The sequence below is a fragment of the Ailuropoda melanoleuca genome, unplaced genomic scaffold (assembly GCF_002007445.2).
Source record: "Ailuropoda melanoleuca isolate Jingjing unplaced genomic scaffold, ASM200744v2 unplaced-scaffold11316, whole genome shotgun sequence".
NCBI lineage: Eukaryota > Metazoa > Chordata > Mammalia > Carnivora > Ursidae > Ailuropoda > Ailuropoda melanoleuca.
In genome coordinates this window covers 5097-23884 of record NW_023179745.1, presented here as the reverse complement: position 1 = coordinate 23884, position 18788 = coordinate 5097, and the positions used below count along the sequence as shown (strand labels likewise).

General features: G+C 34.7%; 2 protein-coding genes across 2 annotated transcripts; both read left to right on the top strand.

Annotated features, from left to right (window-relative positions):
- The first annotated feature begins 7971 nt into the window (after positions 1-7971).
- On the top strand, positions 7972-8898 carry LOC105235097 (putative olfactory receptor 56B2). Its single transcript, XM_011218129.3, has one exon. The coding sequence runs from the start codon at positions 7972-7974 to the stop codon at positions 8896-8898; it is 927 nt and encodes a 308-aa protein (XP_011216431.3).
- A 2379-nt stretch (positions 8899-11277) lies between these two features.
- Positions 11278-15813, top strand: LOC100484162 (putative olfactory receptor 56B2; the record flags this gene model as incomplete). Its single annotated transcript, XM_034650117.1, has 2 exons — positions 11278-11350; positions 14843-15813. Coding segments are annotated over exons 1-2 (1044 nt in total), but the record flags the coding sequence as incomplete, so codon positions are not given.
- Between the last annotated feature and the right edge of the window lie 2975 nt (positions 15814-18788).

Below are 18788 nucleotides of genomic sequence, written 5' to 3'. Positions count from 1 at the left end.
TTTCTACAGAATTGTAGTCTAATAGTTACTTATTTTCATAAGGAGGAAAATGGCTATGATCTTCTAGCAACGATATTTATTGGTAGGGATCCTTTTCAATTCTGGAAATATGAAATGATTTTTTTAAACATTTTAATGTTTGTTTTGAATATTTTAATGGTTTTCTTCATTATCTTTATGTTCTTTAATTTCATAGCAGTATGTCCAAATTTGAGTCTTTTACAAACAATTCTCGACGTTTATTGGTATTTCTTCATTATTTCTTAAAATACAAATTTTTAATTTTGTTATAGGAAATATTATTTTATAGTTGTTTGGAAAAATTCTCCCTTTGCCTGAATAGTTTTCACTCTCAGTGTAAATTCTGAAAGTGAGACTTCTGCCTTCCCTAACAGAACTTCCATATTTCTTTATTTTTCATTCATATTTTATATTACCTTGCGTTTTTTCTCTTTCTGTCAGATTTTTGCAACTTTATTTTCTTCCCTTACATATTTTTGCCATCAGTCATTCTTTTCTGTTATAAAAGTAATTTTCTAATTTTCTGCTTGCCCCCTTTCCATGGAAATCCTTTCGTTTTATGGGTGAAATACATTATCAGATATCTCTGAAAAGTATTGGTGTTGGAAATGTTTTCCTGCAAAAATAATAAGGATGGTGACATTGGGCCGATACAGGAGGGAATGTAATCCTGACCTGTTTGTAAAGTCATATACATTCATACTCAAGGATCATATCAATATTTGTATAATCACAGTAATTCAAATACTGTTCATTAGTTTTCGGTGTTGCAATCAAATGATAAATCTAGGAAGATTTCTAGAATCGTATCTAGTGGTAATGATCTTAAAAACAGGAAATTAAAAATATATCTGATTAACATTGATGTTGGAAGTAGTAGGAAAGAAAGAAACTACAGACACACATGTAATGTATTTATATATAGTTATATATATAGTTATATATATGTAAAATAGATACACATTTATATATATTTATGTACACAATGCACGCATACATACATAAATCACTCACACATAAGTATCTATAAATCACACACAGGTAACAGATATTGTAACTGAGTTACAATCCTCATTGTCTGTAACAGGGTAGCTTGTAGTCAAATTAAAGTTCAAGTATAACTTGCTGTAAAAAAAGAAATCGCCGAAAAGAAGAAAAAAAGCCATATACATACACACACAATACCGTTAAGAGGTTGTCTCTGGAAAGGAACTAGATGAAAGGAATTTTCAAGATGGAGGTTTTAATTTTTTTCATGATTACCTTGTCTGTGTTGTTTGATCATAATTTGTACAAATATACATATTATTGATACTAAATTTAGCATACTGTGGAAAGAAATTAAGTATATATACTTTGTAAGCCATGGACAGACAGGCAGTATAGGAGGCAAGAAAGAAAATGTCTCACATTTCAGAGAGATCAGAGAGTGTGCTCAAGACATATTATTTTAGGGGCGCCTGGGTGGCTCGGTCATGAAGCATCTGCCTTTGGCTCAGGTCATGATCCCAGCGTTCTGGGATCGAGCGCCGCATCAAGCCCCGCATGGAGCCCCACATCGAGCCCTGCATGGAGCTGCGCATTGACCCCTGCATCGGGTGCCCTGCTCAGCAGGAAGCCTGCTTCTCCCTCTCCCAATCCCCCTGCTTGTTTTCCCTCTCTCGCTGCCTCTCTCTCTGTCAAATAAATAAATAAATAAAATCTTTAGAGAAAAAAAAAGACATATTATTTTAAATAAATATTTTACTGAAGTATAATATGCATGCTCAAAAGAGCAACACATCATAAGTGTACAATTTCATGAAATATTACCAAGTGGACACACCTTGTAATTACCGTTCAGGTCGAGAACTAAATCATTGGCCGCACCTCAGAAGCACTCATCATACCTTGTTCAATCACTACCCAGACTTTCATACTCAAAGTTAAACATCATTCTCATTTCTAACACCAAAAATTAGTTTTGCCTGCTTGTGAACTGTATCTAAATGAAATCACACAATACATATTATCTGGTCTATTTATCTTCCTCCAAACTAGTTTTCTTTTTCCAATTAATAAAAATATACAGACATGACTCTTATTATCTAATTAAAGTCATTTATTATTAAAATCAGTTGTGTTTTAGTATCATTTCTATCATCACCATCATTGTTAGTATCTCAAAATTTGGGTATCTAAACATTCTTAACTTGATATGTATGCATAATAAGCCTGAACTTTTGATGAATTTCTACAATGCCATAATATTCATCATCAACCTCACTTAAAAGAAAAAGAAAGAAACCAATAAAAGTACATATGAATGTGTGTGAGAGTAATTGAAACTTTGAGACATTGTTAAATGCTTTCAACTTGTACCCTAAATGTCCTTATACAGAAAGAAACAAAACACTCAATAAATATTAAAGTTGCTAATATTCATTTAAATTAGCTTGTGTTCATTCCCATCTGACCACATTTATTTTTCACACACAAGTACACAGCTATAGATATATGGATATGAAATTATTCTTTTATTTTTGTATGAACTCATAAGCAGTAAGAATGTAAAGCTTGGGTGATGTCAGAATCACGAGAGCCTGAGTTGTTACTTTTTCTCTCCCTTGATTTACATCATTTATAACAGACTTGCTAAGGGACAACAATCTAATTAGTCAAGCCACTAAAAAGAAAAAGTAATTATGTCACATCATATAGGTGATAATTATTGCTACTATGATATTACAATATATAAATATATCAAATTATCATGTTATACACCTTAAATTACAGAAGGTTTATGTAAAACACATATTAATAAAAAGTATAAAGGTTTATTTTATTTAAGAAAATGTAAAGCTTCTGCTCTTTGCCTCCTGGGTTAGGGGTTGCTTTGACGCCTATACCAGAACCTGTGTCTCTAATGTTGTGCAATATCCCTTTGGGATAAATAACATGCATTTATCTTTAAAGAGTCAGTTCAATGGTACAGATATCAAGGGATTTAGAGGTTTAGGGCTGTGCATGTACATATATGGTAGAATCATAATGTTTTTGACCAGTATCCTGAACACCTGGACGAGATTGTGTTCAATTCATTGTTTTGCTGTCTAGAAACTAAGGTATTAAGGAAGCACAAAAGTGGTACTTATCAAATTTTTTATTGTTTTTGTTAGTACTAAGATAAATGGGGGCAAGTCTTTGAGGGTATATGAATGGATTCTTATATTCTCAGAAATACAGGTTTGTTCCATCCGCCCATTTGAAGGCATAAATGTTGTAAAGGTTGATTTTTCTTAAAAATGTTTAGTTCTCCAATTCTCAGATTACAGTTCAGTGTAACTTGCCAGATGATTACGAATATCTATGTTATCTTCCTAACCAACTAGGAATCACTGATCCTTTTGTAGCAGAAGTCGGTCAGGTAGGAATCACACACATGACAAGAAAAAAATGGAGAAAAGTTAGAGAAAAGTTTTCAGTCCTGGTCGGAACACTCTTGCTCTTTACCTGCCTTCCTTTTGTTCTCAGAATGAGAATCTAACTTGACTTGCTTCCTTTCTAGAGAGGTCTATTTGTGACTGTACTTTTACTATAGATAGTAAAATCTACTTGGAGAAAACCAAAGTCAGATTGAAAGAAGAACATGAGTTTACATTGATGGCAGTCTAGTGAGGAAACAAAGTTACTGTTTATGGGGTTTAGGAAAGAGAAGAGATAACAGATGATGTAAAATTAGACTGTGTTGGTGTTACTATTTCTACATACTTGCCCACCCATATCATAATATCAGTCCATTTTCCTTACAGGAAAATTAAGTTATAATGTATTGATATTACTTAAATTTGTTTTAAAAAAAGTCCAATATAATTTGTAGTTAATACTATATTACTCAGTATTAACTTGGATCTTTAGCTGAGAGTTTTGCAATGGCAATGAAGATGAATGTAGATGACTCATACAACAATAACACCAATTTTAGTAATCACAGTAAAACTATCAAAAGGAAACACAAGGAATGTAAGTAGGATATTTATCTCAGATATAGGAAATATGTTCTTAAGAATGGAGCACAAGTAATCTCAGAGACATATTTCCTGTTCTCAGTTTACAAGTAGTCTACATTCTCCTGTTGCATGAACACATGGCACCAGGAGTCAACTACTCAAAAATATTGAGAAGGAGAAAGGACGAACGATCCTATTTTTTCAACATCTTTGACACAGCTCAGATTACATCAATAAATGCATTTCAAGGTCTATCTCATTTCTATAGTAATCAATTATATATGTGTGTAAATAAATATGCGTATATACATACACATATGAGTTGTGACTTAACGATAATTTTGTTTCTTAAAGAAAATTTTGAAAAAAATATGAGAAATACAATGTATACAAATATAAGTAGAAATTTACAAGACTGACAGAAAGAAATATTGACTATTTTGGTATGTAAGGAAACAGACTCTAATATTGTAAACTCATATTCTTATTTTGCCTATATTGCACATTACAAAGATTTTGTTAGTCTTATAATTACTAGCTTCAGTCCACAACAGTACTGCTACACGAAACTGAAGATTAGCTAATAAATTGCAATATATTTAATTCCCCACTTTTGAATTTTCTACCATGGACTAATAGAGTGAAAAGCATTCATTTCAGAATTTCCTGTTATTTTGCTTGTGAAAAATCATATCAAAACTGGAAATGAAACAGTTTTGTACAAACAGCATTAACTGTACTATCAAGTATGTCATCTATTGATTCTCAAAAGTGATCTTGATCCAAAATTTGCTTGCTTGATTTCTATTTTGTCTGACATTAATATTTCCTAACAGTTTCGGGGTATGTATTTACTGTGCTAGAGTGATTTTTGTTAGCCAAGAGTCTGTGCATACTTTGTGTATGGTTTGTTTGCACATCTTATATACTGTTCAAAAACATATTTTATTTATATATATGCATATATATGCAAATTTATATATATGCATATATATAGCATAATGCATATATCTATAGCATAAATTGGTATATAAAATCACTGTGAGTTCTGACCCCTATGTAGTATATGTTAATTAACTGCCCTTTTTTGCCCGATCCAAAATGTTTGCTTTGCCTGATGCCTTATTTTTTCTCTGCTTTTTTTGATATTTCTTTTTTCTATTTTATGAGGGGGATTTTTTTTTGAAATTCAGGTTTTCTATTGATATATGAAGTAGACATTATACTTCTGTTTCCTTTAGTCATTCCTTTATGCTCTCCAAAAAACAATAGTGTGACTACATATAAGAATGCTTAAAGTCTATTATGAAATTTGACTCATTTTTACACTAATAATCTGTTCACTCAAAAATATCTGTTGACATCTAATACGTGCACAGCATCTTGCTAGACACTGCAAATGCAAATATCAATACAGTATGTTCAAATATTAACAGTTTGGTTAACTTGTGGCTGGTTGAAGAACATCAGTACATTTTGACAATACCGTGATGTTAAAATAAAACAGAGATGGATCCATTGGCAAATGTATTCCTTACCTACAGAGTCTGCCACTTTTCCCAGTATGACATATTGAGAACATTTAAGGGGTGGTTCTCTATCCTCTCTGAGAGGGAGTTGAGTCCTCCTGAAGAAGATGATGATTGAAGCTGGATTTGGTGGTGGGAGGACACAAAATAGATCAGAGGGTTCCCGAATCACAAAGCTGGAATTACCAGCATGGTCTGGGTAGGAAGGAGCAAACAGTAATGAAACAGATCGCTGATCTGGCAGAATCCTAATCATGCTTCATGTCCAAGAGCATTTGTCTTTTCCTCTTTGAAAAATTTCCTGAGCTCCTCCAAAATTTAGCTTAGTTGCCTTTTCTATCCTCCTGCATGTATCTGTGATGACACCAGAACAAACTTCAAGGAGCATTCGGAATTAGTTTGCTTTGTGTTGCTTTGCTATTTCCAAAAAGGGTTGCTTTTTGAAGTATCAAATCTTTCTTTTTTTTTTTTTTAAAGATTTTATTTATTTATTTGATAGAGAGACAGCCAGCCAGAGGCAACACAAGCAGGGGGAGTGGGAGAGGAAGAAGCAGGCTCCCAGTGGAGGAGCCCGATGGGGGGCTTGATTCCAGAACGATGGGATCACGCCTGAGCTGAAGGCAGACGCTTAACCACTGCGCCACCCAGGCGCCCCTTGAAGTATCAAATCTTTCATTCTTCAGTGAGAATAAAGATAAAAGAGAAATGTAGGTAGAAAAACTGCATAAAGAACAACTTGATATCCCTGACTCATCCACTACTCTAAACAATATTAATTATCATCTTATGATGACTGTTTATTATGGGAAGAAACATTAATATGTGCTATAAAGGCAAATACATCAGCTGTGAAGTGGGCCAAGGATGAGACATCATAGAAAATGAGAGGGTTGAGCCCAATATTCATATTGAAGTGTGAGACCCACAGTGTCCTACCACTCAACTCCAAGAACACTGGAAGCCTGTCACATATTCCTCCGGGAAGTACATCTGTGGATTCTTTTCTGAAAAATTTCGCTGAGTAAAGACCTGTAAACACTGATAACTAAGGATGTCACCAATGAAGCAAGAGGTCCTTACAGGGACTCAAAGTAAATCCTCCCAGTTGCTGAGACTCAATCATCACCTGCAGATTCAAATCAGCTTCAAAGACTTCTCATTAAGTGTGAATTAATAGCGAAAGCTTGCATGATATTTGACAAATAGACCCAAATTAAAGATTAAAAAGCAAGCTATAAAATATGAAATTAATATCATATGAAAATAATATATATTAAGCAGCATACACACACACACACATCACCTTGAATCTACCTTTCTTCATTATAACAAAGTTTTTACTTGCGTTAGAAGGAATATATCCCTCAAGTCTACATCCACTGATCCTCTGCTAGAATTTTGACCAAATTATTTTTCAAATATCCTAGGTATTTATAGTAAGTCCTTAATGTTTCCAGTATTGTAAGGAAACAAACAATAAATTGCACGTATTTAGCAGAAGTACATCATGCAAATCTGTTTCACTTTTCACATTAAAACTGAAGAAATGCTTAAATCAAGGAATTGGCTTAGATATATTGTAATGACTTAATAATTTGGTTTAAAAACATTTACCTCAAACTCATTTTCTTTAAATATTCACTTTATTCATTATAGTGTGAGTATCTGCACAGCTCCAAGAAGAAAAAGTATGTTAACAAGGGGAAACCATAATCAACTAGATTTAAGAATACTGAGATTTGTGAAGCATATTTCTCTTTGTTATAGTTATTTGGATTTGAGCAGGTCATTAGCAATTCTGGACATCCATTTCCTCACACAAAAAAAGGAGGGTATAGCAACTTACCTCAGACATTTTAATTAAAATTAAATAATATTCATGAGTAGTTCAAACATTCTCATGGACTTGAATAAAAACAATGCTATCTCCAATGACCTACATTCTGATCTGAGTATTAGTGTCTCAATGCATAAACATCTCTACTCCCCTACTAAAGCTTCAGTCTCTAACGAAAGCAACCCCTTAGGATAACCAAACTGAAGAGGCCAGGCTGTGGTGTCAGATTATTATTCTTTTCTCCAGGTTCCATGATTTACCAGATGGAAGATAATGATCAAGTTCCTGACAATTCTAATGTGTAATTCTTCAATTACGAGAGGGTGTAAATAATGTGTCCTGCCTTATGGAGTTTTAGGATGATGTCTGAGGCAACATGGAGAATGCGCTACCATGGTTCCCGTTTCTCTAGAAATGTTCAGTAAATGTTAGTGGCAGAATCAGAAGAATGAAGATGAAGAACCCTCCATTTCAAAACCATGAACATGGTAACTTCTTTCCAAATACTGTTTGAGAGTCTGCTAAGCATAGTGACTTTGAATATTGTTTTTTCTCCTAGTGAAGGATGTTCCAGNTTTTTTTCTCCTAGTGAAGGATGTTGCAGGATCTCACACATTCCAACATCTCTAAGTTCCAAGTCTCTGAGTTCATTCTGATGGGATTCCCAGGCATTCACGCCTGGCAGCACTGGTTCTCCCTGCCCCTGGCTCTGCTCTACCTCTTAGCTCTCACTGCCAACATCCTTATCCTGGTGACCATCAAACAAGAGGCCACACTGCGCCAACCTATGTACTATTTCCTGGGGATCCTGGCTGTGGTAGACATGGGACTGGCCACCACCATCATGCCCAAGATTTTGGCCATCTTATGGTTCAGTGCTAAGGCCATCAGTCTCCCTGAGTGCTTTGCTCAGATGTATGTCATACATTGTTTTGTGGGCATGGAGTCAGGTATCTTTGTCTGCATGGCTATAGACAGATTTGTAGCCATTTGCAGACCACTACGCTATCCCTCAATAGTTACTGATTCTTTTGTTGTCAAGGCAACTATGTTCATGGCACTCAGAAATACCCTAACTACCATCCCAGTGCCTGTGTTGGCTGCACAGAGGCACTACTGCTCACAGAACCAAATTGAGCACTGCCTGTGTTCTAATCTCGGAGTCACTCTTTTATCCTGTGATGACAGGACAATCAACAGCATCTACCAGCTACTTCTGGCCTGGACACTGATGGGAAGTGACCTGGGTTTGATTTTCTTATCATATGTTTTGATACTTCACTCAGTGCTGAAGCTGAACTCAGCAGAAGCTGCGTCCAAAGCCCTAAGTACCTGCACTTCTCACCTCATCCTAATTTTGTTCTTTTACACTATCATTGTTGTCATTTCCATCACCCATAGTGCAGCCATGACGGTTCCCCTCATCCCAGTTCTACTCAATGTACTACACAATGTCATTCCTCCTGCCCTCCCCCATGGTGTATGCACTCAAGAACAAGGAGCTCAGGCAGGGCTTGTATAAGGTTCTGAAGCTGGACAACAAGGGTAACTAACACTGAGAATGTGCTCACTTAGATAATTCTCCCACGTATCTTTCCATTATATTCATCAATCATTACACATGGCTGAAAAAATAGGGAACATATACACTGGCAACTTTTTAGTTAGTATAAGGAATCTGTGGTGAAAATGAAACTTCAAAAAAAAAGGGGGGGTGAAACTAATAATTGACATCTTAGTACTCAGGAAAGATCTTTGTCATAACCTAATGATGCCAGTTATCTCAAGGAATCCAAGGGAAGGACAAGTGGAATATGCATCTAATTTCCTTACCTCGTTGTCCTGGCTGGAACTTCTAGACAATGTTGACTAGCGATGGTTAGAGCAGATATCTGCCAATGTCTTCTTTTTAATTGGAGCATTTAGTCCATGCACATTAATTTGCTTACTGATAACATAGGACTTACTCCTGCCATTTGTCTTTTTGATTTTTAATGTGTCTTATATCTTTTTAAATGGGCAAAGGATTTGAATAGACATTTCTCTAAAGAAGATGTGTAATGGCCATCAAACCACACGAAAGATGCTCAACATCCTTAGTCATTAGACAAATTCAAATCAAAATCATGATTTGTATTTACCTGATGATGGGTGGTGTTATAAGACATCCTATAGCCCCTAAAATAGCTGTACATTTTTTTAATCAAGTGAGCAAGTATTGGATTTTGTGGATACAGTGGTGGCCTTGTATTTTGCAGTGCGAATGTAAAATCATACAAGAAACATGGAAAACAGCTCTGGCAAACAAGTGTTAAGCACAATTACCATTTAACATAACAATTCAACTCCTGAGTATATACCCAAAATAAGTGAAAATAGGAATAACACTAAAAATTTGTACATGAATGTTCATGGCATCATTAGCCAAAACCTGAAAATAACTCAAATGTCCATCAGCTTTTAAATGGAAAAAGAAAATTAGATATATTCATATAAAAAAATTAATCATCCATTAAATATAAAGTACTTATACCTGGTGTTATAGATATGAACTTTAAAAAACATTCTGCTAAGTGAAAAAGACAGACACAAAAGGCTACATCTCATATCTACATCTTGTATGATTTTATGTGAAGTGTTCAGAACTGGCTAAGTCTACTGAATTAGAAAGCAAATTACTTATTGCCCAGGGCAGGAGAGACAGGGCAATAGGGAGTGACTGATTAATGTTTATGAAGTTTCCTTTTGAGGTAATGAAAATGTTCCAGAATTATATAGTGCTGATGGTTTCACAGCCACTTAATTTATGTTTCAATTGGTGAAATGTTTAATTTTATGGTATGTGAATTTTCACCTCAATAAAATATAAAGTAAAATTAAAAACACTGTCAAAGTGTTCTCTACATGGATACTTATTGTATCATTTCCTGCATGTAAAGAACATATATATCCAAGAATAGGAAAATGGATAAAGAAATCGTGTAATACATATGATACACTTTTACTTAATTGTGTATTACTGAATAATCTTATTTTTTGAATAACTTGTTTTGATATGCTTTCTATACAACACCAATTGAAAATTGCAGACTTTATATTTTAATATTATATTGTCTAAGTTTTTTTTCAAAAACGTGTATAGCAAATGTTTGTGAAGAAATGTATCAGAAGTTACCTGTACTCTTTTTAATTTGAGTTCAAATTATCTCCAAAATGCATTTTTTATTTTTCCAATTAATAAAAATACACAGGCAGTATTTTTATTAATATATTAAAAGAATATAAAACTAAAATAACGTATTTTGTTATTTCCCCTATAAGCACTTTCATCATTATTATCTCAAAATTTGGGTTCCTTGGAGCTCTTGGATGGTTCAGTCAGTTGTGCAGCTGACTCTTGGTTTCGGCTCAGGTCATGATCTCATGGTCCTGGGACCTAGCCCCACTTCAGGCTCTGTGCTCAGTGGGGAGACTGCTTGTGGATTCTTTCTTTCCCTCTCCCTCTGCCTCTCACCCAGCTCACTTCCTCTCTTTCTCTCTCTCAAATAAATAATCTTCCAAAAACAAAAACAAAAAACACCTGGGTGCCTAAATATTCCTAAATTAATATATCAGCTTAATTAACCCAAACTTTTGTTTAATTTCTACAATGCCATAAAATTCATCATCAAGCTTATTTTTAAAAAGTCAAATAAAAAACATATGAATGAATGTGTATGTGAGTGATTGCAACATTCTGATACGTTGTAAGTACTTTCTACTTGTGTCTCACCTGCCTGATAGAGAAAGAAACACAACTCTTCAATCAGTATTAAAGCTGGTAGCATTCATTAAATGTTGCTGTATTTATTCTGATCCTCCCCGTATATAATTCTCATACACAGCAAACAGATATAGATACATGCATATAAAATTTTCATTTATGTATCATCTTACAGGTGACAAGAAGTTAAAGCTTCCATTTTCCTACTCAGGTAAGGTTTGACTAGAGTCTCATAACAGCACCTGTGTCCCTAATGTGGTACAATAGCCACTTGGGATATATAACAGACATTTTTCTTTAAAGATTCAGCTAAATAATATAGATATCAAGGGATTTAGGGCTGTGCATGTACATATATTATAGAATTGTGATATTTTTTACCAATACCCTGAACACCTGGACCAGATGGCATTCAGTTCACCATTTTGCTGTCCAGAAACCAAGGTATTAAAAGAATACTAAAAAGTGGGAGCAATAATAGGATTTTTGTTATTGTTGTTAATTCTAAGTTGAATTGGAGAGAAGCTCTGATAAAAAGGAAAGAGGATTTGAGTGCACATGAGTTGACTGATTATTATATTCTCAGAAATTCAGGTTTATGTCCATCCACCCACTTGATGACATAAATGTTGTAAAAGATTGGGTTTTCTTGAAAATGTTTATTTCCCCAATCCTCAGATGGCAATTTCGTGTAACTTTCCATTGTGATAATGAAATCTATGTTATTTTCCTAAACAAATAGGAATTATTGTTTCTGGAAGTCCCATATTAATCACCTTCATGACAAGAAAAAATAGAATAGCTACAGAATAGATCTCAGTCCTGGTCAGAACACTCTTGCTTTTTACTTGCCCTCCTATTGTCTCACAATGAGAACCTAATTTACTTGCTTCATTTCTAGACAGATTTATTTGTGACTGTGTTTCCTCCACTTTAGATAATAAAACCTACGTGGAGGAACCCACTGTCATATGGAAAGAACATGAGTTTACATTGAGGACAATCTAGTGAGAAAACAAACTTACTCTTTATGGGGTTTGGCGAAGAGAATAGACAACAGACCATATAAAATTATATATTATAAGTGGCGATATCCCTTTGTTAATATTACTACTTTAATACACCTGCCCACCCATAGCATGAGTCCATTTTCTTTGCAGAAAAATTAAATTATAATATATTTAAATCATTTACGTTTGTTTTGGAAAAAGCCTGAAACAAATTGTCATTAATACTCTATTACTTGGTGTTAACCTGGATCTTGAGAGTTTTGCAAATGTATTGAAGATGAACATAACATCTCATAACAATAAAACCAGTTTTAGCAATCAACACTAGAACTACCAAAAAGAAACATGGGGGACACGACTAGGTTATTTTTCTCACATATAGGAGATATATTCTTAAGAATGGAGCACAAGCAATTTCAGACATAATTCCTACTTTCAATCTAGCTTTCCTTAATTTTTCTATTTTCTTCAGTTGCGTGAACACATAGAGTCAAGAGTCAACTGATCAAAAAATTGAGAGGGAGAAATGAGGAATGATTCTATTTTTTCAAAAACTTTAACAATTTGTATACACTAGTGAAATATTTTATCAATAATATATTTCAAAGTTTATCTTATTTTCACAGTTATCTTTTATATGTGTGTGTAAATATATATGTATATATACATATATATGAATTGTAACAGTTCTATTCCTTAATGATAATATCCAAAAAAAGTGAAAAATAAAATCTTGTATACAAACATTAAGTAGAAATTTATAAACTTGATAAAAAGAAACTTGATGACAATATTGGTATGTAAGGAAACAGAGTCTTATATTGTAAACTCATATTTTTCTTTTGTCAATAACACAGATTACAAGGCCTTTGTTAGTCTTTCAATGATTAGTTTTTAGTCCACACCAGTGTTGCCAAACAGGAAATTGAAAATCAGCTAATGGGGCACCTGGGTGGCTCAGTCCCTTATGTTTCTGCCTTTAGCTCAGGTCTGGATCTCAGGGTCCTGGGATGGAGCCCCTCCTTGGCTCCCTGCTCAGTGGGAAGTCTGCTTTTCCCTCTCCCTCTGCCCCTCCCCCTGCTCAGGCTCTCACTCTTTCTCTCTCTCAAATAAATAAATAAAATCTCAAAAAAAAAAAAATCAGCTACTAAGTTGGGAAATACTTAAGCAAGTTCCTCTTTTTAAAATTGTTTACATGTGCTAATAAAGTGAAAAAGATAATTTCAGTACTTTCTGTTATTTTGCTTATGGGAAAATGTATTAAAACTGGTGATGAAATAACTTGGTACAACCAACTCTAATTGTACTCTACAAGTATGTCATCTGTTGTTTCTCAAAAGTGATCTTTATCCAAAATTTATGCATTTGTTTTCTATTTTGTCTGACATTGATATTTCCTTCAAAGTTTTGGCTTATGTGTTGGATGTGTTAGCATGTATTTTGTTTCCTGAAAACATCTGTGCACAATTTGTGTATTGTTTTATATGTCTATTTTTAAAAATGTAAATTATATATGTATACTTTAATTACATATATGTATATAAAAATCACTATGTAATATGACCAATTAATGGTATTGTTTATTTAACTGACCTTTATTGCCCAATCCAAAAATTTTTTTTTCTCTGTTTTATCGTTGCTTTTTTAGGATTTTCTTTATCTATTTTATGAAAGAGGATTTTTTTATGATTTTAAGCTTCTATTGAAGCAGTACTTCACAGTTCTATTTCTATTCTAATCTATTCTATTTCAAAATAATATTTAGACTACAGCATAATAGTTCTTAAAGTCTATTAGGAAATTTAATTCCTTTTTCCATTAATCTGTTATTCACTCAAAAATATCTTTTGATACCTAGTATGTGCATGATTGCATGATGACTTGCTAGACACTGCAAATACAAATATCAATACAAAATGTCCAAATATTAACAGTATGGTTAAATTGTGGCTGATTCAAGAACATCGGTAGGTTTTTACAATACCATGACGTTAGAATACAAAAAAGAGATTGATCCATCTGCGAATGTATTTCTTACCTACAAAGCCTGCCACTTTTCCAATTATGTCAGACTAAGAAGATTTAAGGCATGGTTCTCTATCCTTTCAGAGAGTTGAGTCCTTCTGAAGAACATACTAACTGAAGCTGGGTTTGGTGGTGGGAGGACACAAAATAGATCAGAGGGTTGCCAAAGCACAAAGCTAAAATTACCAGCATGATGTGGGTAGGAAAGAGCAAACAACAGAACAGATCGCTGATCTGTCAGAATCCTAATCATGCTTCATATTCAAGAGCATTTGTTTTCCTCTTTGAAAGATTTCTTGATCCCCAAAACGTTTTGGAAACAGCAGTTGCTGTTTCTATCTATTCCTGCCTGAGTCTGTAATGACACCAGAATGATCTTCAAAGAACATTCTTATTAATTAGCTTGGCTTGTATTGTTTTGCTGTTTCCAAAAAGTTTTGCTTTTTGAAGTATGTAATCTTTCATTCTTTGTGAGAATAAGGATAAAAGAGGGACGTTGGTAGAAAAACTAACGTCCAGGGCACAGATGCATCATGGTTCCTGTCATTAGAAATGTCCAATAAATGTCAGTGGCAAGATCAGAATAATGAAGATGAAGAATCTTCCACTTCAAAATCATTAACCAAATACTATCTGAGAGTAACTTTGAGTATATTTTTTTCTCCTAGTGAAAGGATGTTGCAGGATCTCACACAATTCCAACATCTCTAAGTTCCAAGTCTCTGAGTTCATTCTGATGGGATTCCCAGGCATTCACGCCTGGCAGCACTGGCTCTCCCTGCCCCTGGCTCTGCTCTACCTCTTAGCTCTCACTGCCAACATCCTTATCCTGGTGACCATCAAACAAGAGGCCACACTGCGCCAACCTATGTACTATTTCCTGGGGATCCTGGCTGTGGTAGACATGGGACTGGCCACCACCATCATGCCCAAGATTTTGGCCATCTTATGGTTCAGTGCTAAGGCCATCAGTCTCCCTGAGTGCTTTGCTCAGATGTATGCCGTACATTGCTTTGTGACCATGGAGTCAGGTATCTTTGTCTGCATGGCTATAGACAGATATGTAGCCATTTGCAGACCTCTACACTATCCATCAATAATTACTGAATCTTTTGTTGTCAAGACAACTGTGGTCATGGCACTCAGAAATACCCTAACTACCATCCCAGTGCCTGTGTTGGCTGCACAGAGGCACTACTGCTCACAGAACCAAATTGAGCACTGCCTGTGTACTAATCTTGGAGTCACTCGCTTATCCTGTGATGACAGGACAATCAACAGCATCTACCAGCTATTTCTGGCCTGGATGATGATGGGGAGTGACCTGGGTTTGATTTTCTTGTCATATTCTTTGATTCTTCACTCGGTGCTAAAGCTGAACTCAGCAGAAGCTGCATCCAAAGCCCTAAGTACCTGCACTTCTCACCTCATCCTAATTTTGTTCTTTTACACTATCATTGTTGTCATTTCCATCACCCATAGTGCAGCCATGACGGTTCCCCTCATCCCAGTTCTACTCAATGTACTACACAATGTCATTCCTCCTGCCCTCAACCCCATGGTGTATGCACTCAAGAACAAGGAGCTCAGGCAGGGCTTGTATAAGGTCCTGAAGCTGGACAACAAGGNAACATCAAGGGTAACTAACATGGAGAAGGGGTTCACTTAGGTGCTTTACCCACATATTTATCCTTCTATTCTCCAGTCACTATGCATGGCAGAAATACTATCAAAAAGGAGAACTGTAGCAGATTTTCAGATAATACAACAAATTGGCAGCAACAAATGAAACTTTAAAAAAAACCCACAAACAGGTGACACTTAAATTTTAAATCTTTGGGTTTCATGCAAAAATTTTAATGCAAAAGAGAGCCATTATAACGCTTATTGTTTCAAGGGATCCAAGGGAAAGGCAAGTGAGATATACTACCTGAATTCCTTCAGACCTTTTGGTTTCACATTATCTTTTTTTTTCTACACATATTTCACACTCTTTTTTTCTTTTTTAAGAATGTCTTTCTGCATTTCTCAGTTCACGAGGAAGAAAATACTGATTGCCCAAATTAATTGTATTCATTAGTTCAAGACATTTCTGTACCCATTAAGTCTTTTTTCCCATTATAAGTGCCCAGGGAAGCATTCTTATTGACCATGTTTATTTTGGGAAATCCTTTCCAAAACAACTAACCATTATGCAAGATCCATATCCTTCATATATCACTCAGTTAGAAACTAAATAATGCCCTTGGATGCCAAAATAACAACAATTAAAAATCGTGAGAATAGTACACTATTAATGGACTATTAAAATAAATAACCTGAATAATCTGAAGGTCTTGGAAAAAAAAACTTTATGTGAATATCAGCATAAATAGAGGTCTTTACAACTTGGTAAAACTTTAACAATTGTATATGATAAGAGCACATTCATATTTTCATATTTTGAATGAGGGCATCTAGAATTATTAAACTACTTTGGAGTTTGTGTATTTGTAAGGTGACTCCCATAGGTTCTGTGGTGATAAATTGGGAAGGAATGAAAAAAATTTCTATGATCATAAACAAAAGACCACGATCATGTTCGAGATACTTTTTTTTTTTTTAAGATTTTATTTGTTTATTTGACAGAGATAGAGACAGCCAGTGAGAGAGGGAACACAAGCAGGGGGAGTGGGAGAGGAAGAAGCAGGCTCATAGCGGAGGAGCCTGATGTGGGGCTCGATCCCATAACACCGGGATCGTGCCCTGAGCCGAAGGCAGACGCTTAACCGCTGTGCCACCCAGGCGCCCCTCGAGATACTTTTTAAGTCATTTTTAATCCTTTTATTCTTCCACCCTAGACTGCTCATTTCTTCAAGGGGGTTTCATCCACTTAAAGCCATCCTGCTATTCATTCCCATCTTATTTGGAGGCCTCTCTAAGTCATCTTGTAGGCAACTCAAATCTGTTTTTTACTTACTGCTTATCATTTATATATATTACCCAGCCACCCATTTAACTGTTGAATTGACAGTTTGCAAGAATTCTGGTGGTAAAATAGAAAAAGATACAAACTGGTAGAAATAGAGCCTAGGCAAAATATGAACAAGAAAATATAATCTAATTATAAAATTCACAAACAAATTTATACCACATGATTTCACTCATATGTGGAATTTAAGAAAAGAAACAGATGAACATAAGGGAAAAAAAAAGAGAGGCAAACCATAAAACAGATTCTTAACTATAGAGAACAAAGCGAGGGTTGCTAGAAGGGAAGTGGTCACGGGAATGGATTAAATGGGAGATGGGTATTAAGAAGGGCAATTGTTGTGATGGGCCCTGTGTGTTATATGTAAATGATGAATTACTAAATTCTACTCCTGAAATAAATACTAAACTATATGCTAAGTAACTGGCATTTATTTTTTATATAAATAAATAAATTTAAAAAATAAAATTTATTTTATTTATAAATTTTATTCATTTATTTATTTGGGAGTGAGGGGGAGCACTAGAGCACAATTGGTGGTGGAGGAAGAGGGGCAGAGGGAAAGGGAGAGGCAGACTTCCTGCTGAGCAGGGAGCCTGATGTGGGGCTCAATCCCTGGACCCTGGGATCATGACCTGAGCCGAAGGCAGATGCTTAGCTGACTGAGCCACCCAGGCACCCCACTAACTGGCTTTTAAATAAAAACTCAAAACTTCAAAGATAATTTATGCTATACTGCTTAAAAACTGATACAAGTGGGATTTAAATTTTCCTTCAACCATTTCGGCTACAAAAAGAAAGAACTCTAAACTATAAGTTTCACCAAAACTTAATCAAAACAAGTTGTTCTCGATAGGCCCAAGATTCCTAATATTGAGATGGGAGAGGTGTCATTTTGCATGAGTTCTAACCAATATAAGCATTTTTATAATTTATGACATTCCCAGTAGCATCTCTATAATAAAAATAATGAATGTTTCTAGTTGTTTCATATAGTATACCTCATAGGATCAAGGAAATAACAAGAAAAGAAATTCCAGTAAATACAATTTTATAAGGTTACAATGTTGACATCATTGTGATCCTGGTATAAAGTTCTCTATTATTCTTTCTCATTTAAGTGTTAAATTGTGGATATACAAATGAATGCAAAGATTGAATTTCCTTCAGTCAGTCCTTTGTTAATATCATAAGTCTGGACTTTAAAATGTATTGAAAGTCATCAATACTAGTAGGAATTAGGGATAATCTGTTAGTGTAATCTGTTGTTAATTAGTTTGTATTTTTTGATAATCAACTAGTTAAATAATAGGTACAGGTTTGCCCTAGATCAAGTCAAAAGATCTTTCATTTGCATTANTTTGCCCTAGATCAAGTCAAAAGATCTTTCATTTGCATTATCAAAGGACCTTCTTAATTTTCACAATACAGCAGTTCATAGCATATGTACCAGTTATACTGTCAGGACCTCTGGGCCAAATATCCCACGAAAAGATTAATGACTTATTCCCCTCACTATCAGTAGCATTTAACATAGTGTCAGAAGTTTAGTGTAAGTTATTTATGAATACTTTTTACTGAGCAAGTACTTTTTCTTCACTTTAAATTTAACAGTCATTGACTTATAATTTATATCACAATTA

Bases quoted from the DNA above. Each gene is read 5' to 3' on its own strand.
- LOC105235097 (XM_011218129.3), top strand. From the start codon at position 7,972: ATGTTGCAGGATCTCACACATTCCAACATCTCTAAGTTCCAAGTCTCT.